The sequence below is a fragment of the Dasypus novemcinctus genome, chromosome 11 (genome assembly GCF_030445035.2).
Source record: "Dasypus novemcinctus isolate mDasNov1 chromosome 11, mDasNov1.1.hap2, whole genome shotgun sequence".
Lineage (NCBI taxonomy): Eukaryota > Metazoa > Chordata > Mammalia > Cingulata > Dasypodidae > Dasypus > Dasypus novemcinctus.
Genome location: NC_080683.1, coordinates 81,076,831 through 81,099,561, shown reverse-complemented (window position 1 = coordinate 81,099,561; position 22,731 = coordinate 81,076,831). Strand labels below are relative to the sequence as shown.

At 41.7% G+C, this 22,731-nt stretch overlaps 1 protein-coding gene across 1 annotated transcript in view; it reads left to right on the top strand.

Annotated features, from left to right (window-relative positions):
* Positions 1-313: 313 nt before the first annotated feature.
* The window catches only part of PREP (prolyl endopeptidase), a 109,811-nt gene continuing 87,393 nt past the window's right edge, over positions 314-22,731 (top strand). Inside the window, exons 1-2 of the mRNA XM_004478734.3 lie at positions 314-663; positions 6,126-6,200. Of these exons, the coding sequence (XP_004478791.1) occupies positions 619-663; positions 6,126-6,200 (120 nt within the window). The 5' untranslated portion in view covers positions 314-618. The remainder of the gene's footprint in view (positions 664-6,125; positions 6,201-22,731) is intronic.

Below are 22,731 nucleotides of genomic sequence, written 5' to 3'. Positions count from 1 at the left end.
ATCCATTATTCCTTCCTCGCCAAGTCCAGAGTCGCAGGCAGTGGAAATGAGGCCGCCTCAGGCCCTCTGCGCCCACAGCTACCGAAAGGCAAAGTCTCTCTTCGCTGCCCCTTGCCCAGCCCGGCCACCGCAAAGCTGGAGAAGATAGGGAAGTCAATTGATAAGCACCCAGCACTGTTATCCGGGAGCCCCGGCAGGTTCGACCCGGGTGCCCGGCGTGTGGCTGGCCCAGCCCGCGGCTCCGGCGTGGGTGCAGCGCCCGTGCGGCGCGGCCCGCGGGTGCCCGGCGGGCGCGGGCGGGACCGGCGCTCCTGCAGAGGGAGCTGTGCGCCCGGCCTGCCGCACGCACGGCGCCGCCCGCGCCCTCTTGCCGCCGCCGCCGCCGCTGGGCCCGCCCGCCGGGGAGGGGCTCCCGGCCTCGCCGACAGCTGCTTCCTGCTTCCCGCACGTCCCCGCCGCGGCGCCGCCGGTCCAGTCGTGCCAGCCCTGCCTTAGAGTCGCCCGCCGCCGCCCGCTCGGTCCCTGCCCGCACCCCAGCCTTGCCCCACGGCCAGCCCGCCCCGCTCACATCTGCGCCCGGAGCCCGCGCCCTCCCGTTGTCGCCTGTCTGCCCTGGCCATGCTGTCCTTCCAGTACCCCGACGTGTACCGCGACGAGACCGCCGTGAGTACCCCTCTCGCGCCCACCCGGCTCCCCGCCGCCGGTGCCGCGCCCGCCTCGCCGGTCGCTGCCTGCGGTTCCTCTTCCCGCAGCCCCTCGCCCCCCGCGCGCCCTCCCTTCCCCCTCGGCCTTTGTTTGCGAGAAAAGGGCCGGGGGCGCGGGGCTCCTCCGATGCTGCGGGGTTCCCAGAGGCCGTCACTGTCCGCCTTCTAAGTAGAGCCTGTGCTCAACGGTCTCTGGGCCGCTGTCTAAAATCAATGGGGTCAAGGGCAGACGCCCGGAAGGAATGGACATCATAAGGGAGTGGGAAGACGAACTGTATCACTGCTTTTTGGCTGGTGGAGGCTCATGCTTAAATATGATGATAAGAGAAAGTGTGTGCGCTGGTGTATGTGTTTGTAGATGATGTAAAATTTAAAAACAAAAGCAAACTTTTGAAACTTCCAATTTCAAAGCGCTTAGAATTTAACCTCATTCATTCAATATTAAAGCGTTTATTGAGCGCCTACTCTGTCCCAGGCCGGGTGCTGGGCATTGGGCGCCTGGGAAACAGTGAAAAAGAAAGAGTAATGGGGAAAGCAGAACAGTTACCCTGTAGTGTGGCAAGTGCTGATCCAAGTTCTCTTAAATGAGAACAGGAGTTGGCAAGGGGTGAAGAGAGGCCTTTAAAAGCAAAGGATGGCCTTTTTCAGAGTAAGTTTTGCCCAGGAAGGGTTAACCATCATGTACCTAAGCTGCAGAAAAACTCCAGATAGTCGTTGAGATCCAGGAGTGGAATGCTGGGCAGACACCTTTTAGGTGTAAAAATTTGGCATCTTAATTGGATTGAATCCAAATGTGGCAGGGCCTTGATTCTTTTACTAATAGCCAAATTTTTCAGATGACTTAAAATAGAATAAAAATATTTTTGTGTAAAGCCGTTTTAATTTTTCTGTGTGCTTTGACCCGATTTATGCCAGAAAATCTGTGCTTTATAAAACACATCTCACTTTGGGGTAAAGGTGCTGAGGCTTTACAGTAAAGGGCATAATGTTTTTAATTAAGACTTCCAAGTGGCACTGATGCATTCATGCCTTCTTTGACCAGTGGCCATCTGGTCACCATGTTTTCTCAGTCTGTTCAGCTGCTTGCTTATTAAATTTACCCTAACAGCACAAGTAGCCCTGTTCCTGTGGTTCAAAGGGTTCTTCCTTTGTGTATGAGACTAAAGTGATCCTGCTGGAATGGAGCAGAGGACAAAATAATAAGAAGACCTCAGTGCTAGTTGTGGTTTTGTCACTCGCTTGCTGGATGACTTGGTGATCACTTACCTGGTATAGGCCTTTTTGCTTACCTGTGAAGTATTAGGGCTGGCTTGGTTGACCATAGATAGCCCTTCTGCAATAAGAGCATCTTCATTAATTCATTCATTCACCCAGTTTTCTAGTGCTGCAGTGTGCCAGGCTTTAGTAATGGGAAAACATGTCACTATCTTGGTTTGGGCTTTGAGACACTTAGAGTTTTCAGGATAGATAAAAATATTAAAAATTACCCATTATGTGGTTTCATAAGTGCATTTTTCTTTTTTCTTATTGATTTATTTATTGGAGGGATGCTACTTACTTAGTTTTTCCCCAGTCCAGGTACCAAAATCCTGCAGTTCATTTATCTATGTTTAACTGTTCCGAAAAGGTTTAAGTGGGGATTTTTATGAAGCTGTCAAAAAGGTGAGGAAAAGTTAACTCTAAAGGGGAGACCATGGATTTAAAATTCTCCAGTTCCTTCGCGCCAGAGAACTTGAGCTAACCCTTTGCTAGCATGGCCAAGGAAAGGTAGCCATGGTCCAGACTGGATCTTCCTCTGTGGTTCCCACAGTGCACTTACCCCAGCACTGATAGCTGACGTGAGAATTTTCTTCCTACTTCAGAGTCCCGAATACTGAGCCCTAGGCTTGGCTTATGTATTCACTCAAACCGTAGCCTTAGATTTCTGGGACAGGCTTGATTCCAGCATGTGCTGGGGGATTGCTGTAGCTCTCTATCTCTCTCACTTGAGCATCTTTCAGGCACATGCCCCGCAGTCTCCTGCTCAACTGGGAGGATGCAGCATGAAACCGTCTTGGTGGATTCTGGGCAGAGATTTGGAAGCTGTGACCCTTCCTCTGTAGCACCATTGACCACTCACCAGGAGTGTTGCTGTCAGGAAATTCAGGCTGCTCCCACCCTGACAGAAGGATGTGGAGAGTGAGATGAGAACACAGAGGAGGAAGGGATTCATTTCCACCAGGAAGAGAAGATAATAAAATTTTAAAAAGAGCCGGGAAGTTGGCCCATTGAGAAGGGAGAGAGGACATTCCTGGCTGGGTGACTGAAACAAAGCCATCCTTCTGTAGGCTCCAGTGGTGGGGGAATTTCGTGTCTATAGAAAGGGAGGAAGGCCATCGTGACCTCGGTGTAAGGCTTAGGTGAAGGCTGGAAGGGCGAGTGGGCCCTGCCTGTAGTACGCAGGGGTCTGCAGTTTACGGGGCAGGCAGTGGGGCAGCCCTAGAAAGGTATAAGTAGAATATTCAACATTATTCAACAGTACAGCTCCTGATGAGGGCTCTATTTTTAAAGCTGCTTGAGGTTTGCAAACTTAAATTAGGTGGAAGAATTAGATACGGTATAACTTGAATTTAGGGGATGTTGCTCTGAGACCACCCTATTTTTAGGATATGGTTCTGAAAAAGAAAAGGGGTCGGGGAGGCTCTTGGGATTATCCTGGAAAGACTCAATTTCTTGTCCTGGTTAAAAGTATCTGGTCAATAACTCACCTCAGTCTGTTCTGGGAAGACAGGACTGGCTCCTGGGGGGTGCACGCCATCCGGAGGCAGCTTGGCCTATGATGCACTGGACACTGGAGTTTGAGTGGGGTGCACACGCTGTGCCCCTGCCATTTTACCCCTGGCCCTGCCCGGCTCAGCTGAGTGACAAGGCTAAGGCCACAGACTTCAGGATTAGGTAGAGGAGGGGTACAGTCCTACCACTTTTACTAATTTTCTCACCTTTGCCAATTGCTTTAATTTTCTCCAGTTTCAATTTCCTCATCTGGAAAATGAGTTAGTAATAACCTCACAGTGAGGGGCAAGTGAACTAATGTGGCTGAAATCTACTGCACAATGTTTAGCTCCCTGGGCTCTCTGAGTATAGCAACAAATCTGTTGATCTTTACCCTTACTGACCTCTCTGGGCTGTATTTCTTTATCTGTAACAGGGGAATATTAACAACCTTCTGTAAAGAACCAAGCACAATGTGGATATTCAACAAATGTTCATTACTTTGGGTCTAGCACTCAGCAGTACCTTCCCTTATTCATATAATTGCCATGATTTCTGGTCAATCTTTTCCGCTTCCTTTTGAAAAGTTACATTTCTGGATTTTAGTACTATCACAATCCAGGAACATTTTTTTTTCTTTTCTCCATTTTACATTTATTTATTTACTTTTAATGTGCTAAAATATATATAACATAAAAATCATTTTACCCATTTTAAGTGGACAATTCTTTGACATTAAGTACATTGACAATACTGTGTAACTTATACCACTATTTCCAGACTAGTTTCATCTTCCCAGAGCAAAATTCATACTCATTTAGCAATAACTCCCCATTCTCTGCCCCCCCCCCCCCACACACACACACCCACACACCCTGGTAACTACTATTCTGCTTTCTGTCTCCTTGACTTATTCTAAGTATTTCATGTAAGAGAAATCATATAATATTTGCAGGAGCATTTTTTAAGAGTCTGATCTTAAAATCTCCCTAGAAGAAATATGTGGAGAGAGCAATGGGCAGATTCTTTGAGTCCCAGCTCTGGTTCTGAATAAGGGATGGCTCTGGTCATAGTGTCCAGTCTTGGCCCTGCTCTGACTCCTGAGAATGCCGGATGGGAGCATCCTTTACAATTCTACATTTTTCTGATTTCTTATTGCTAGAGAAAAGAAAGTTGTTATTTTAAGCATCTTTATAACTACTCAATGGTGTGCAAAATGTGAAAGACTTGCAGATGAGAAGAAAAAAAGCTTTCGCTCAGTGGCAACATGTAGCTGAAACTTAAGAAGCTTTGGGTAAGGATTGAAAGTTAGTAATTTTATCAGGAGGGCTTTTGTCTGGTTTAATTTCCCTTGGTCTTATCAGCCCATTGTTTATTGAGATCAATTCTAAAGTGTTCCACTTAATTGCCATTTTTCCAGTTGCATTCCAGGTGTTCTTTCACGTGGTACCAGGTGTGGACAGATGCAGACCCCACGTGGAAGCCTGGTGTTTTCTGGATGGGGAGGTTGTTCTCACTTGGCAGCAGCCACACTGGAACGCTGACTAGCGCTGGAGTCCATGCTCAGTTTTTCCTTTTCCAGGACAGTGTTTTCTATCCTCAGGGAATAGCCCTTACCTTCCGGCATTATAGAGCAAAACAAGGAGACATTAAAAATTCATGCGAGGTAGAGGCAGTCTTCCTGACACCCCACAGGAGAAGCCTTAAAGCGAATGTTCGAGTTGTTCAGGGAGACTTGATTGGAAAGACATTGTCACTGTGATTGCAGTTCATTCGATTAACCTGGATGGTTTAAGATGGAGATGTTTTGCAGCATTTCTGCTTTGGGATACTTTCTATAATCACCTGGAGAGTGGTAAAAAGCTGGACCCAGCAGCTCCTTCAGGCTCAGTCCCCCAGTCTTAGGGTCCAGTGTCCAGGAGTTTGTGCCGTTGAGAAGCTCCCCAGATGGTTTCTATTGTCAGTCACTCCGCCAGCCTCTGCTCACACTAAGCTATTTTATTTATTCAAATATCGTGGTAGTACAAAAGGATGATGCTTTTGTGCCTCTTTCTTATAAAAAGGCGAAAGAAAGCATTTCAGAGTAGTATGCAAATGGGAAGAAAGTGATAGTTTTAGAGACTGTTCTTTGCATTTAAATCAGACTTTTCAGCTGTTACAGTCATCAGAGTAACTTGATTTTTAGCAGTTTAAACTTAAAAACACAATTGACCATCTGATAAATTGTAGGGGTGTTTCCTAAACATGAACAAGCTTTTAGAAAGAACAGGAAAATCAGCACGTGTGTGGTGGGCCGCTCACAGACAGGGCCTTCGTACATCTCGGTTGCGTTGTGCAGTTCTGTGCTTCGTCGCTGACAACACATTTTCAAGTTTCTTTAGCACAGCGGCAGGTCTTTGTTTTGTGTTGTGCAGATGGAGCGGTTTTCTATTCTGACCTTTCATCTTTCCTCCTTCTCCACCTAAAACATTCTTTTCATGAAGGGTGGCCTGACACCTCTGAGAACCGGCCAGCTTTGGTTCATGTGGTAATCGGGGCAGACGTGTTGCCAGTGAGCCAATTGTAGTATTTTTGTCGGTCCCTTTCCTATTTTTCCATCATGTTCAGAACATAGTAATTTTGGTTGGAGTCAGACACTAATTATCTCACGCCTCATTTTGTCTTTTGCAGGTACAAGATTACCATGGGCATAAAGTCTGTGACCCTTACACTTGGCTTGAAGACCCAGACAGTGAGCAGACAAAGGTGGGTGGCTTATAATTAAAGGTAAGTTAGCTTTGCAGCCAGCGCCAAGTCCTAGACATCAGTAACTACCTCTGGCTTTTCTCTTGGTGTCTGCCTGTGATTTCCGCCGTGTGTTGGTGAATGTACCCGTTGGCACCACAACTTTTGCCGAATGATTTATGGGGAAAAGATGAAAATATTTTAAGTCCCAGAGGAGATCGAGTATCTGTTTTGAGTCATGTTTATGGTTTATAGTGACACTGAAGGAACAGCTATTGGATGTGAAAATATTAGAGAGAAAGAAAACTGATTTTTAACAAAGAAAAGCAAAAACCTAGACAAAATTAATGTGAAGGAAAAAAATGCTGAGAACATTTTTTTTTCCAAAGAAAAGAAAACTTCATATACTGAATAAAGAAATATCTGGTTTTGAAAGTGAATGTTGGTCCTAAATTACTTATTGATTTTAAAGGAACAGTGAATTATAAAAGAAGTATTTATTTTTTTTAGAAGTAGTGGGAAGGAGTTTCTGCTCTGTTGAAAAACCTAAAACATTCCTTTTCTTTTGGAGAAACATAGTATTTTGAGGACCCAGGTAAAATCTCATGTCATTAATGAAGCTGTCTCTGAGTTCTATGTCCCGTGGATATTTTTTCCCTATTTGGAGTGCCCAGGACTTGTCATTTGTGACTTGTCATTTATATATGCTTGGTGTAGTTAGTTAACTTTCTTTGGGAGAGAGACTAGTGGTTCTCAAATTACCTTAAGTTCTTTGACTCTATTATTTATGTGGTCATACTTGCATATTACTTAGGTCATAAGAGCATATATATAACAGTTTCTAATATGCTTACTATTCCAGAAGTTTATTTGAGCTTCTTTAGAATCCCAGAGTACATTTCCCATTAAAAAAAAAAAAAAAAAAAAGCTAAGTGCATTCTGAGTAGTTTTCCAGGCCAACCTCCAAAAGCCTCTAATCGAATCCCTTTCTGTACCTTGTGGCCCCTTGCTGGCATATATGTCAATATTTCTTTGGAGAACTGAATGCAGATTTCCAAATTATAATGCCAAGAAAGTACCTAAAAAAATAACAAAAATAAGCAAAAACAATCATAAAGAATAAAAAAGAAAAAAGAAAGCATCTGCTCCTGATTTGGACCTGGCAAGTGGAATTTGGAGTCTTTCCTCACTCCTCCCCTACTTCCTAGTCAGTGGGGTTGCAAATCCCATCACCTTCATGTCCTTGGAAAAGAGCTTGACAAGGAAAGGAGTGGGGTGAAGAGCTTATCCAGGGCACAATGATATACAGAGCAGGGAAATGTGGAGGCAGGAGGAAGTTGCTCCTGCTGGAGGAAATCCTCTGTTGCCATGATGGCTGGCCTGTTTTCCTTTCTATCATCCTCACCTGCTCTTTGTGACCAGGGTTTCTCTCCTCTCCGTCCACTGCAGAAGATCTTAAAGCTTCTTCCCCATCCTTCATCCGTGAAGCAAGCACAATGCTATGCTGAGATTCTTCTAATGGTTTTTATTACTATCTACAATCCTATTTTTTTCTCCCTATCCTAATTCCCTCCAAGCAAGACAAAGGTTTCATGGGCAAGTATGTTTGGCATCTGAGTTTTTCATTGGATGGTAGATGGGTGTAGGTTCCAAAGTGAGAAAGACACAGGTAGCTTTGGGAACAGGCAAAGGCTGTAGATCTGTAGATGAGGTTAGGAGGAACAGCAAGCAGTTGTGACTTTGCCTTCTCTCTCGAGCTCTACTACAGACTGACTTAGATCATCCAGCATTGGATAATCTGAGCTGAGACAGAGGGAATGAGCCTGGAAGTAGAGAGTCACAGGCCCCTGCATACCTTTGAATGGATAGAAAGCACCCGGGAAGGGAATGAAATTCCTGTATGTCTGTTGGAAAACTGTCCCCAGGGGCTGTCTCTTGGCAATTACTTGGTCTATGGTATTGGGTATATCCTGGATTTTTTCAGCCTTTGATAGTAATTATCTTGAGTGATGCAGCAATATCCAAATGACCCAGTTTTTGCTTATGTACTAATGAATGGACACTGTCCTGCTCCTCAATTGATAATGGCTGGATGCCATTTATTAGTGGATGCCAAATTTCCACTTACTGTATGAAGCTTCCCTAAATTAGTGATCTTACAGTCAGCACTTGAGAGAAGCTAACAACATTAGTTTTATACTCTTGTTTTCATGGTATACATATATTGGATGCTTTTTTATGTCCAGAGAGCTTACTGGACCAAGAGCTTTGTCTACCCTACCCCATTTAATTCTCAAACTCTGAAATAGGTATTTTCATTTCCCCATTTTACAGATGAGAACTTGTCTGAAGTCACTCAGCTAGTAAGTGTGGAGCTTGGAGTGGAACCCAAGTAGCCTACATGGTTATCAACCTCACAGCTAAATAGATAAAAAAGAAAAATAGGTCTCTGGCATCATAGCTTTAGGTGTGCAAGGTATAGGAAGTTATTCATGTCTGTACTTGCCATGTGACTTCTTAGGTCATCATGTGTGGCCCGTGGGCTGGTCCCCCACTCCCACCCCAGCCTGTTCAGACAACATACCTCACCTGCCAGAGAGGATGTGCAGATTATGCCTTCCCTCTGCCTCCTAGAAACATTCCTGTCTCACTCCTTTCTAAACAGGCTTGTAATTGATGTGCTTCTCATCTGGCAGCTGATGAATTAAATTTTGGTCTCAGAATGAAAAGGTAGGTGTGTTTTTCTAATGAGATGAAAAGCTGCACAAATGTTTATAAGCATATATGCAAAGGTATATTAATTATACCACAGCTATAGGAGCCTCCAAGAACAAAGAAAATTTGCTTTTTATATTATCAATTCATTGACAGTCAAAAAGTAAGGACTATTTGTAGCTCTTTGATACTAAGATCTAAAATACTATCAGTCGGCCTTGATATGAAAACAAGATGCTATTGGACTGTCTGTCTAATAGACAGATAATGTGAGCCACATATATAAATTAAATTAAAATTTTCCAGTTGCATTAAAAAGTAAAAGGAAACAAGTGAAATTAATTGTAGTAATATATTTTAAAACCCAGTATATTTAGAATACTGCCCTTTCTAGATGTAATCACATAAAATATTAAGATATTTCATATTCTTTTACTTAAACTAAGTTTTTGAAATCTAGTTTATAGTTTATGTTTCTGGCACATGCAAATTCAGGCCAGCCACATTTCAGTTACTTAGTAGTCTATATGTGACTGGTAACTACGGGATTGGACAATAAAGATATGGACCAACCTTGCTTGTGAATATAGATATAAAAAATATAGATAGTAGCAGGAAAAAAAGACTTTATCACAGGAATTCCAGAACATTTTAATATTAATAGATTAAATACAGCTGTATAATTATCCTAGTCAATATTAAAAAGGCATGGGGAAAAATCCAAATCTAAAAGTGGGAATAATGTCTTAACAAGTTGGCATCTACTCAAAACAACTTAAACGCTAGGCTAGAATGTTCTCTTAAAATAGTATTTTTATATCATTTGCAAAGTTTTGACCAGGCTTATAAAATTTGAGTCAAAATTTGGTAGAAAGAAAATAAAGGTATCATTAATTGTGGGTTGATTATGTTTCTAGAATACCTGAGGGAACCAACTGATATTTTAAAATTAATGAGTACAAGGTACTGAATAAATTAAAAATCAGTAGCATCCGTATATCCCATCAGTAATGAAAAAGGAGCCCATTTGGTAGAAAAACAAATAGCAAATGCCTGAGAATGCAGAAGAGATTTTAGTTAAGCCTCCTGGGAGAATAATGTCACTGTTGGAAACATGGAGACATAGAAAAGAGCCAGCATGGGGCATTAGTTGTAATAGTGAATATTGGAAATAATCTCCCTTTCCAACAAAAGGGAAGCAATTAAGCAAAATATGGTGAGTCTGCTTGATGAAATATTATGCATCTATTAAAATGAGTTACAAAGATGGCTCACTAGCAGGAAAAAGTGCTTCTGGTAGAATAGTGAGAGAAGGATCACAGAGCTTCAAATGATGACAATTTCAAAAAATGCCTTTGTAGAAACTATTCTGGGACAATCTACATGAAAATACAAACTAAAAAGAATAATAGTAATAAAAGATAAAGGAAAAGCTCTGGGTTAAAAGCAACTCAGGTTATCTGTTAAGTGTGATAAGGACCATAGGGAAATCTCACTGGTATAAATGGAGCATCAGGGTAGCCCTGGAAGTTTTACAGCATCCGGGGAGGTTTGCAGTCATTAGAAAGAACTGTGCAAACTAGGCAACAAAACAGGCAGGTCTTCATAGCCATTTATCCACACTCTCCTTTCAATAAGCATTTTCAGCTAATCCTTTGCAGATTTTAGAAGGACGTTTGCAGCAGTCTGGCCAAACCCAACATTTCGACATTGTGGTTTCAGTCTTCAGCCTATTAATAACAGGGCTCTGCCCAAAACTGCCCCACCTGTCATACCCCCCACCTGGCAACATTAATCTGTGCACATGACTTCCTAATCACTGCTTCCTAAATTTCCCTCTAGTACATGTCCCAGTTTCCTATGGCAGTCACGCGAACCCCAAATCCCCACATGTGCCTTAGCTCTTCACGACCTTTCAGTAAGTCTCCTTGCCCCTTTGAAGATACCCTGCCTTAGCTCTTACTTTATCCTGGCCCACCTCCCTCTTTCCTTTTGCCTATTTGTAAGACGCTCTGCATGGCCCTCAACGTAGCTGAAACCTCCTCTTTTCTGTGTCACCACACCCGAAAACATCTCCCATCAGTATAAACTGTGTTCTTTGATATCAGCAGTGTTCAGTTGCCAAATCCAGAGACTTTCAAAAATCAGCATATATTCTTCATTAGGAAATGGACCACAGGAGCAGAGGGAGACTTTGGTGTACAGTGGCAGGGGCTACCCTTCCCTCTCAGCCCTGCATTGACCCTCAGGTCCTTGGAGTTTGTTTATAATGGCCAGCTTTACTTTTGGAGCTGAGAAACATGAATGAATCGATGGTATAAAAGGCTTTTTTTAAATTTGATCTGAAAACTTTGGGATAAACTGGGGACATCTTTGTGGGTATTTTCTTCATTGTGTGAGTTTGCAGGCACTTCTGATATGACTTCCATTGGGAAACAGCATGGAGGAATGGAATATTTGCTAAATGAGGCTAGAAGTTAGAAGATACAAATTGTCATCCTTGGCCTTCCATTTTCTTGTACTTAACCTGGGCCTCAATGTCTTCATTTATAAAATGAATAAATTCCTGCTCACCTCTTCTAGCTCCAAGGTTGTAGTTACATCCAAGTGAGAAAATGCATGTAAAAATTCATTCCACGTGCGTGACAAAGCTCCATCCAAAGATGGTACAGTTTGGGTACTGATGCTTAAATGCATTGGGATACAGGTGTTCCAATTCTAGTCCCTTAAAGAAGCCTGAACTTTAAAGGCACTCTTTTTTATAAATTTTCATCACATACTAAGTAAAATTTCTTCTTTGAATTCTAGGTTTTATTTCTGTGTGTTTTTTTTTTTTCCAGAAAAAGGTACTTGCATTCTGAACATGGAATTTCAGTGGAGCTGTGGCTTTTAAGTGGTTTCATTGTTCTCAAGTGCAATGATTAAACTAGGCCAAACATTACCTTGAAGCCATTTGGTAGAGTCCCTTTTAATTAGTGGCTCGTGAACCTCACTGGTAAAGCCGCCCTATGAAATGCCCTTCCACCCACTCATTAATGTTTCGTGTAAGGACTCGAACTGAGAATTACTACTGTAGGCTATCTCTTCTCCAGGGGAAGTGGGAAATGCTACAACTAAATATATTACCACATATTGACTCATTTTCTTAAGACTTCTAAGGTCTTCATTGTCTCACTCCCCCTGTGGAAATGTTTAGCCTTATTATAGTTAGGGAACATGCATCTCATAAATCCATAATTAAAGTAGGTCTTCAGGGATTGCCTTCCTTTTGGTCTCTGGATGGGATAAACCTCACAAAGTAGGAGGAAGTTGCAGGAACCAGACCACACCTTTTCCTTAAGGACCAGCGTTTTTCCTTTTCTTTTATACCTCTTTTCTCTTGCTTTCTGTAACAGTTGGAGTTTTTGATCCAAGCAACAGAAATTGATTCTGGCAAAGGTAAGCAAATAGTGAATTTATGACAAGGATATGCAGGCAGCTCTTGGGATGGACCAGAGGGCCAGGCTGGGAGCCATCAGGAACCCAGTAGGTCTAGGTTTTTGTGGCAGTTTCCACTTTTCACCCAGCACTGCTGATGGCCTCTTTGGTTTCCGATTATTTAACCATCTGTCACTTGTACAAGAGACAGAGTCCCAGGAAAAGGGAGTCTTGATTGGCCAGCCTCTTGATGTGTGTTCACCTCTTGGCAGTGATGGGAAATTTGGTTAAAGCCCCAGCGACTGTATCTAGCTCCTCTCATGGCCAGACAGCCGCCTGGAGTTACCATCCCACTAAGAAGGGAGGACATGGGAGAGAGGATGGGTGCTGTCTGCCCAAATGCCATGGTCCGACCATAATTGTAGTCTCTCTTCTTTCTCCAGATATGTTCCCCCACTCCCCCTTCTCTTCCATTCCCTGCCTGTCCTAAGTTTGCTTGTGTGCCCACTGTGGCAAGTACTAGGTTAAGTGAAGGAATACATTATCATAAACAAGACAGATGTGGTTCCTGCCTACAGATTATCAAGGAAGGACCTGAGATTGGAGAGGTGCAAGCCACTTAACCTTTGAGCTGCTTGAGGTGGGGGCCCAGGAGGAGGCTGAGCCACATCTTGTACAGAGGCTAGGACTTAACTCCATCTGTTTACTATCAGGAAAGCTCCATTTTACAAAAGCAGACTCTAATCCACTGATGAAATGCTTAAGTAGTTGTCTACACTTAACATTGAGCTTTTCCTTGTCAACAGTTACTCAGCTTTGGTTTCAGTCATCTCCAGTTTTTCTTTGAGAAATGCTGGCATCAGATATGGTGTGTTTGGGAAAACAATTGTTAAAGAACTAACAACTGAAGAACTAAGATAACTCTGAATTCTCCAAACCTTTCCCCACACCCCTTGCTTTTTTTATACTTTGGTGCCTAAAATCCATTCACCACCCCATTCTGCCTTGACCGGAGAGAAAGTTCACAGTCATAAAAACCACCCAGGGCACTTGTTAAAAATACAGTTTCTCAGGCTCCACTTGTGGAACACCTGATTTCAGTAGAAATCTTTATTTCCCAAGCACCCCAGGAGATATTTAAGAACTGGCAGGTTTGAGAAAACTTCTGTACAGAATGATTAGGTGTGATTAGAGAATGATGATAACAGCTTTCAATTATGTAGGGCCTACTTTCAGGGAGTTAAAGCTCTGATAGATGCCTCAGTGTTGGTTTTTTATTGTTGTGTTTTTGTTTGTGTTTTTGTTTTTTTGTTTTTGAAAGGGAAAAGACATTGATTTTTAATGCTTCATCTGTTTGTCAATAAAAACGTGAGTAGACACCAGATTTCAGAGTTGTATTTTTATACACCCCAGTTTATTTTGATGTATTCCAAATGAATGAGATGCCAATTATCTCAGAGTACACAAATTATTTAGATTTTCCCATAAATGAAACAGTGGTAAAATACCTAACAATATTTAAAGACTTCAACACAATCTACCTATTTTTTTCCATCTAAGTCAATACTTGACATTTGGGTTATATGTGCATATAAAAATAAATCCATTTGTCAGTGAGCAAAAGATAAAACAGCTTTCAGTATCCTTTCTGGATATAATTAAATTTTCAGAGGCAAAATGATCCAAGTGGGAGCAAAAAAGGTGACTTCCTTATGAAATAGACTAGATAAACATGAAAATTAATAATCAAAGATACTAAAGATTAATTCCATAAATAATTGTCTTTCCTATCCTTTTAACATACAAATGTGCAGTGTAGGTGTGTTTAAATTAGAATTTTTCCAACCAAAATTGTGAACTCTTATGACTAGGAGTATGTAATTCAGTAAAATGCCCTGGGTAAAGAGAGGCAATACAGGTAATAGAGGACATTTGTCCATCAGGTTAACCATATCAACTTACTGAAGAGGTAGATAATTAAAAGTTTCAGTGGGCTCAGACATTGACTTGAGCTTTATAGTGATGTTTTATTTCATTATTAAGATCATAACTAAGCATATTAGAATGCTAGCTGTCACTGGATTAGTACCTTAAGGCTAAACCCTGGAAAGATATTACTATTACAAGACACACAAAACATTATATTTTGTGGTTCTATTTGTTTTTTCCATTATTTTTGTTAATGGGGCAAGATAAGAGGTCCAATTGGTTTAAAAATATTTATCCCATCCTGTCTGAATGAAAGATTTTTATTCTTCTGCCAAACACAACACTGATTTCCATCAAATTATTTAAGATGAGAAATAGTAGTCAATTGGAAAAAAAAAAAACAGTTGTGGCCTTGAACTATGAAACACTACTTTAACAGACGGAGTGAAAAATCTAGAACATCACTGTAAAGATGTTAATCATGTTGGCTTTCATCAAAGAATGGTTTTACTGTGGCTTCTCCAAAACTGCTTTACAGCACCTAATCCACTGCTGGTACACTGCCTCCAAGTCGGAGTCATTCCCATAATAGGGGTCTTCAGTAATAAGTCGTTTTGTGGATCATAGCTCCCAAGTAGTTCACTTTTAGCTTCGCAGTTTTTGACTCGATTACCTTTGTTATTAAAATCTTTCAGATTGTTTTTATCCATACACAGTATTTAATCAAATGTGACAGAGTCTTCTAGGGTAACCTGCTGGGCAACGTGACTCATAGGAATACCATGCTTCTTCATGCAGTTTTGCCCTCGATAATCAGGAGGGTTTCCTATCTTTTATGTGGATATTACAGGACTATCTATCCTCCACTTAACTGAAATATTTTGATTAGTTACAAGGTTTCTGAAAACTGCTTCTGCAATGGGTAATAGACAAACGTCACTCAGACATACAAACAGCACTGACTTGGATGCCTGCTCTGCCATCTTCTCAGGTTCTAGAAATAACACAGAGTCGCCTCAGTGTTTTTTTTTATAACACCTTTGTAAATTAGAGGGATAGTATTTCTGGTTCTAGTTTTCCTCATTGGGGGAAATCCAGGCATCCATCATAATAAAGACTTCTGGGACTCTTCTGTATAATCCTGTGTGGTGTTTAGACCATTTAATCCAGTTCTTTATGTAATCAAATACATGATTCCCTGGAACTCCAGTTCCACCTCTGTGAAATCTGTCAAGCCTTTCTCCTTGTTTTCCATCCCTGCTGACTCTTCCTCGGCTCAGGCATGGATTGTCACTGAGCTAGACTTTCAGGCACCTACTGTGTCCCTTCTTTTGATCTCTTCTTATATCTAACCACCTCCAGCAACTACTGGGACCCCATAAAGATCTTGGAACCTCTTTATTCATGGGAAGGCAATAGTATATAGTCAGTTAAATGAATGCCTTTCAAATTAGTCAGGTTTGAATCTTAGCTCCCCAATTTTTCTAGATGTGTGACATTGATTATGCATTTTAACCTTGCTAAACTTCAGTTTTCTGATTTGTAATTTGGAGAAATTCATCTTGCATGGTTGTAGGAAAAATTAAGTGGCATTGTTTCTGAACCATTCGGCAAAGTGGTAGACACAGTATGTGCTTAATAAATGCTAGCCATTGCCCTTATTAATGAACAGTTTAAATGGCATGAAAATTACTATTTCTTTAGTGTTTGAAAGACCTCGTCTTTAGAGCTTTCAGGGGCCATTGCTTTTTTTGCAGTTATTAATAATTCTTGGATTCTTTCCCCCTGTTCTCTTTCATGGTTATAGTTCTGTTCAGATCTTGTTTCTTTCTTTTTGGATTTTAAAATTTATTGGCATGGGTTATATGTAATATGCTCTTATAATGACTTTACTCTCCCTGTCTGTGGGTATGTATATTTTCTAATGATTTCTAATTTTGATTATCTATAATAAAATCTTGATTTGTTTAGCCATAGCTTTGGTTGAATGTGCCTCATTTTTTGTTTACTTATATTTTAAAGAAGCACTTCTAGGATTTATGTTATACTTTAAATTTTTTCTAGGTCATTTCTTTTTTAAACAATTTAAAAATCTTTTGTTTTGAATGTGTTGTTTAATTTCAATTCTTGTCATTCAGCAATAAAGCATTTGCAGGGAAGATACCTTCTTCAGGCTTCCCCAGCCAGCCCTTGGGCAAGCTCCTACTCAGCATCTCCTGATGGTGTTCAACCAATCTTACCTTTTTGATCAGTAAACTGAAGAAGTAGTCAAAACTCTTGATTGGTGATTCCTGAAACCCAACTCAAACTAGCTCCTTTGAAAAAATGAGTTGGTTGTCACCTGATTAAAGTCCTTAACGCACAGCTAAATTCAGGTGTGCTCATGGTATTCTGGGCAACCTGTCTCTTTTCATCTGCTCTTCTCAGTTCATTTTGTTTTCCAGCAGCTTCTCCCATGTGGTAGGGAAAGATGGGGCTGTTGTCGTTGGGACTTTACAGCCCCAAATCTCAAATGTCAGATAACCTCCACCTCCCAATGTCATCTCTGCCCTAGAAGAAGTATTCTGATTGCCCTACTTGGGTTCACATCTACTTTGTTGACAATTGCCCATAGATAAGAATCAATGGGGAAGCAGATGTGACTCAACCAGTTGGGCATCCACCTACTTACTACCCAGGACGTCCCAGGTTCAGGTCTGGTGCCTCCTAAAGAAGATGCGGCAATGAGAGCTAAACGCCCATACCCACTACAACAAGAGCTAGACGCCCGCAGGCTGCTCCCGGCTGCTATGAGCAGATGCCTAAACTAGCAGATGCCAAAAGCCAGCAGATGCCTCAGCCCTTGGGGAGTGGGTGTGGCTCAGGTCACTGGGCACTTGCCTCCTGTGTGGGAGGTCCCAGGTTTGGTTCTTGGTGCCTCCTGGAGAAGGAGCAAATAATGAGCAGACAGACAAAGAGAGCCATCTGGGGGAGGGGGTGATAAATTAAAAATTATAAAAATAAAGATTTAAAAATAATTTTTAAAATGTTTAAAAAGAATCAGTGGAAAGATATTGCTTATGGGAATCAACAGGGTTTACTTATATTAAGGATGTTAGAAGGGAACATAGAGTATAGGTGGGATTGTCAGTAATATTACCTATGACCGATCGAAATGCAGGCTACTCCCAGAATCCTTGCTGGCAACGCATGGTTGTAGAGGATAAAAACTCATCAAGAGAGAGGGTGGCCCCAAACTTTCTGAAGCATAACTGTCACTTTCCAGGCCTAGCCTTTTTACTTCGATACAGAGCCCCTCACTTGGACCAGATGTGCCTCACTGGTCAGTGTGATTGCTGTCCTTCAGTACATAGCACTTCCAGGCGCCAATCCTCAGCCTCCCAAGCTGACATAGCCTGTTCCAGGTACACTCCTGAATTCATTCCTGCAGAACTGGAACAGGCCAGTTACCCTGATGTGTGAGAGTCATGCTAACAAGTCCTTAGACCAGCCATGGGCCTCGTCCTTCCCTGGGCCCTGGATCTGTGGGGAGGTGGGGTCTGGGGGGTGTCCTGTTTCCAGCTACGGTCACATGCCCACCCCATACACACACTCTATCGGTGGCACTTCCCAAAGGTACCAAGAAGAAACAGATGTTAACTCCAACAGTTTTTGTCTCATCCCATGAATTTTAGTGGGTAATTGTCCTATTTTGCTTATTTCCTAAACATTCTTGTTCTCATTTGGATTCCCATATTGATACAAGAGTTATGAGAGAGAATGAGAGAGATTTCTACATGGTTGGCTTTTTGGTTAGGTTTGGACTTGAGATGCAAATCACCCTTCTCCCCACCAGGTTTCTAGCCAGTAGGGCATAAGAGAACTGTGCCAAATGGGGTTAAAATTTCAGCTTTGTACAGTCTCTCTGGTAATGGCTAGATTAGAGGCATGGATATAAGGTAAAATGAGACTTTCTGTTCTTTCCCCCTTGATTAACAGCTACTAGTCCCAGCGAGGGCCCAAGTTGATTTACCCATGCAAGGGTTGGCAGGTGTCTGGCTGGGCTTCTAGAAGGTTCCACCTGATTGTACACACAAATAGGGATATGAGTACGATTCCTTAGTATCCATTGAACAGCTAGGGAAAAAATGTGTTAAGATTGAAGTATAGACTGTTGATCCTCTCTTGATGCTAAGTTTCATGTATCATTAATAGACTTTCATGTTTCAGTCAAGTTAGTTACCCTGTGTGGATGTCACTAGATGCTGAAACTTCTTGGAAAAGAAAGAGAATTTGCATTCTCCCCTCCCTGCTTTTTCATCATAATATAACTCCTCCAGTTGTTCGGTGTTTTTTTATTTATCTTTACCTGTCTTCTCCCTTTCTCAAAACTCTTCTAATTTTTTGATCAAAAAGCCAGAGCCAGTAAATCCATAAACGACCAAGAAAGTATTTTCTGGGGTAAAATACCAGAAAAATTATTGGTATTCTATAGAACCCTAAATTCAGTAAAGACTCTCTATAGAAAATTTACTACCCACTTTCATGAAAATAATTTTCTCAGGTTATCAAGATGTGTATTATGAAAGAACTTGAGATTTTTGGGAATTTCAGGACTGTTGGTTTTGTATCCAGATATTTGACTTGGTTTTTCAATATTGCTCTGTTTAAAGTAATTGACTAACATTTATGAGGTGGGAGGTTACAGAATTGGATGTAATAATCCTAGAATTATTTAGTGGCATGATTATGCCTGGTATAAAGGTTTTATGAACATTTCAAATGAGGAACGCCAGGGTGTCTACTTTAGTGTGCAATGGATTCCACCGTGGTAGTTGTGATTGCACCATGTGAAATCTAATAGGAACCTAGCAAAATTAAAAAAACGATCAGATGATACAGTTCTACCCTCATAAAGAGAGTGAACTGAGCAATCTATTGAGCAGCCTGTGGCTGTTGGGCCCACCATCAGCCTCCTAGAGCCAGGATAAGGCCTCTGAAGTCTTTATGCTAATGCAATTAGAAGGATAATGGAAATTAAGTCTTCAAAGTGGCCAACCCCTCAGAAGTATCACCCAATGGAAAGGGGAGGACAGGCCAAACCCTTCATGCTGAGGCCTCTCAATATGGCCTCTTACTTTTCAAAGCCAGCTAGAGTCCCTGTAGTGAACGCAGCACTACTAACCCATTCTGTTGGTTAGAAGCAAGACACACGTCCACACTCAGGGAGAGGGGATGATACAAGGGTGTGAATGCAGAAGGCAGGAATCATGGGGGACTACCCTAGAGTGCTTGGTGGGCTTCAGCTTGTGCTCCCTTCTCTTTATCAACAGTCTCTTCCCATGGGCGAATTTCATCCAGCCTCATGGCTTAATATGTCTAATGATGATGATCACCAGATTGTAACCCTGACCTTTCTAGTTTCCTGTATCCAACTGCTTGTCCATCTTAAGTTCAAAATGGAATTCTTCCTTTCTTCCTCCCCACCCCACCCTCATACAAATTTGTTCACCTCCGTCTATTTCCCACATGATAAATGGCCTCAACAATTATCCTGTTGTGCAAGCAAAAACCTAGGAATCTTCCCTTATTCTTCCTTTTACCTCATCCTTCACATTTACTTACTCAGTGAGCCTTTTTGATCAGTTCTTTCTCCAAAATATGCCTCGACTCCATCTCCTTTTTTTTAATTAAAGATAATATGAATTTATCAATTCTTGAGAGACAAAAATAGTAGATATGTAATGGAACATACTTAAAGGCCCAAAACATAGCTCCAATTTTAAAATCCCCAATTTCTGCAACCATTTTTATAATTGGACTTTAGTAATGATCAAACATAAAATTTCTGAAATACTGTGAAATCTGACTGAACAGAGACTGTATTTTCAAGTATCTTTTTAATGTTTAAGTCAGCCCAAGGTTCTGCACTCTGCCTACAGTTTTCTGTCTTGTGATTAAAGCCTTGTCTGTTTCCCACATCCCTACTTCAACCATCACAGCCTCATCTCTTGCTGGACCACCGGCCTCCTTTCTTCCAGTTTTGCTCTCCTCCTGTCCACTCTACCTAAAGCAAGAGTAATCTTTTTGAAAGGTCAGTCAGATAATATCTTTGTCTCAGTATCCAATCATAGCTTATCTGCAGTTAGAATAAAGAGTCAAGCCTCCCACCTGGCTACCAGGTGTTCCTGCCTGATTCTCCAACCTCAGGTGGTAGTGCTTCTTTCCAGCCACACTGACCTCCTTACTCCTCCTCATACCTGCCGAGCTTCTGCCTGGAATGCTGCTCCCTGATCTTTTTCCTGCTCCTCCTCTGCTGTCAGGCTTCAGCTGAAAACCTCAGAAGGGCCCTTCTCTGACCTTACTACTTAGAGGGAGTGCCCTCTATCCCAGTGCTTTCCAGGATCCATGGTAAATGACCAGTTTTAAAATTCCATTTTAAAATCCCTCAGTATGGATTGGAAACAAAATGCCATGGCAATGTCAAATTGCCATAAAGGTAGTAAACACTGACTCTCAGTTTTCATACTTGTTTCATCAGTAGTTTGGGGACCAGCAGCAGCCGGCTCCTGGGAGTGGCACCACTGCTCCAGCCAGTGACCTTGTGCATGTCCTTAGCACTAAGCTCTCCCCGCAGTCCTCTGGCCTGTCTACTCATTTTGATTTTTGTCTCCCCATGTAGGATGTTAGCTTCATGGGAGCAGGGATTTTTGCCTTGACCTTCTCACCCCTCTAGCCTCATTGCCATGATCAGGGTCTAACATATAGCAGGTTCTTACTAAATCGGTGTTGATGCTTCGGCCACCTGACCTGCCTCACCTACTTAGCCCAAGCTGGAGGAAGTCATAGGCGAGCCTAGGTTGCCCCCACCCTGCTCCCTCAGGTGGATCTAATTGTCTCCGCAGACAACAGCAGGCATGGAGTCAACCCTCAGTCAAGGTTGTAATGACCGAAATAAAGTAATTCCAAGCTCAGTGTTATTGCTAACTCATTGCATATTTGGAAAGTGGGTGTGGTGTTATTTGCAGCCCTGAAACAAGGTCATGCTCTTGAACACAGTCCATGATCTCCAAAATGCTACCTCTGGGTGGCTTCTGGACATGTGTCCATTTTGTATTTAAGAAGCAAAAGCCAATTTCCTCGTTGACACTTTTTTAGTAAGGTGGAGTCAGCAGACTTTTTTTGAAAAGGATCATATAAAAATTCTTGAGGTTTTGCAAACCACACAGGTCTGTGTTGGTATTTTATTCCCATGCTTTAAAAATATAACATCCATTTTAGCTTGAGGACCTTAGGAAAACAGACGAGGATGATGTTAGCCAACCCCTATGCTGTGGGACTCAATAAACTTTATTTTCTGTTTAAATGAAGTAAGAAATGTGGTCCATACCAGTTTTATTTTCTTAAATAGGTCTCTTGCCAAAAAAAATGCTGTTCGTCACTGTATTCGTATTTTATGCTCTTGCTTGCTTGTTTTCAAGTATGTTATACGCATTAGTGAGTTGTAGAACAGCTTCCTCCTCAGCATAAAAGCATAGTTCTGCAGAGCAGGTTGGGGGTTTGTGTGTAGGCGGCCCCAGCGAATGACGGCGTGCCCATTTAAGACCGTTTTTTAGCTGTGTGGGCCCTAGACCTTGGTGATACCTCCAAGAAGTAGACTCTGATAGTAATGCATCTTTATCTGCCCTTCAAAATATGTTCTGCTCTTAATATCCTGCCATGTTCCATGAGGAGTCACCTGTTTGTACATATCTGATTAAATCTTCAATTAAATTTAGAGCTGATACACTTACTCATTTCTTACTAGTAGCCAGATGTGAATTACTGTGAGGCCAAGTTTTCCTAACCCCTTTGTTATAAACAGGTTGTGTTTGGATACAACTGATCTCTCGTTAAAAACCGGCCCTTCCCCTGCCTAGTCCTAGAAAGATAAGTCAAAAATAAAATTGATATTATTTTTATTTTTATTTTTGTATCATTTATACGTGAGCATATATGAACAATAAGTGTATAGTAGAAGTTGTGAACTTACAAAGCAAACATGCATAACATCATACAGGGGTCCCATACATCCCCCCTCCACTAATACCTTGTATTGTCGTGAGACATTTATTCCAAATTATGAAAGAATATCATCAAAATCTTACTACTAACTATAGTACATATCTCACCTTTGGTGTATTTTTCCACCAACCTGCCCTATTGTTTTTTAAATATATTTTTATGATGGAAGTTGTAAACTTACAAAACTATCATGCATATATGCAGAATTCCCAAACAATACCCCTCTATCAACACACCACACCATGGTGGAACATTTGTTACAGATTAGGGTTGGGGGAGAAATACTTTGGTTAGTAGTAATATTTTGAGGATGCTCTTTAATCATTAGTTAAAAATGTTTAACAGCAATGCAAGGTGTTGGGGGGTGGAGTAGGAATGAGAGTCCTGTATGATGTTATAGACGTTTGTTTTATAAGTTCACAACTATTACTATACACTTATTGTTTAG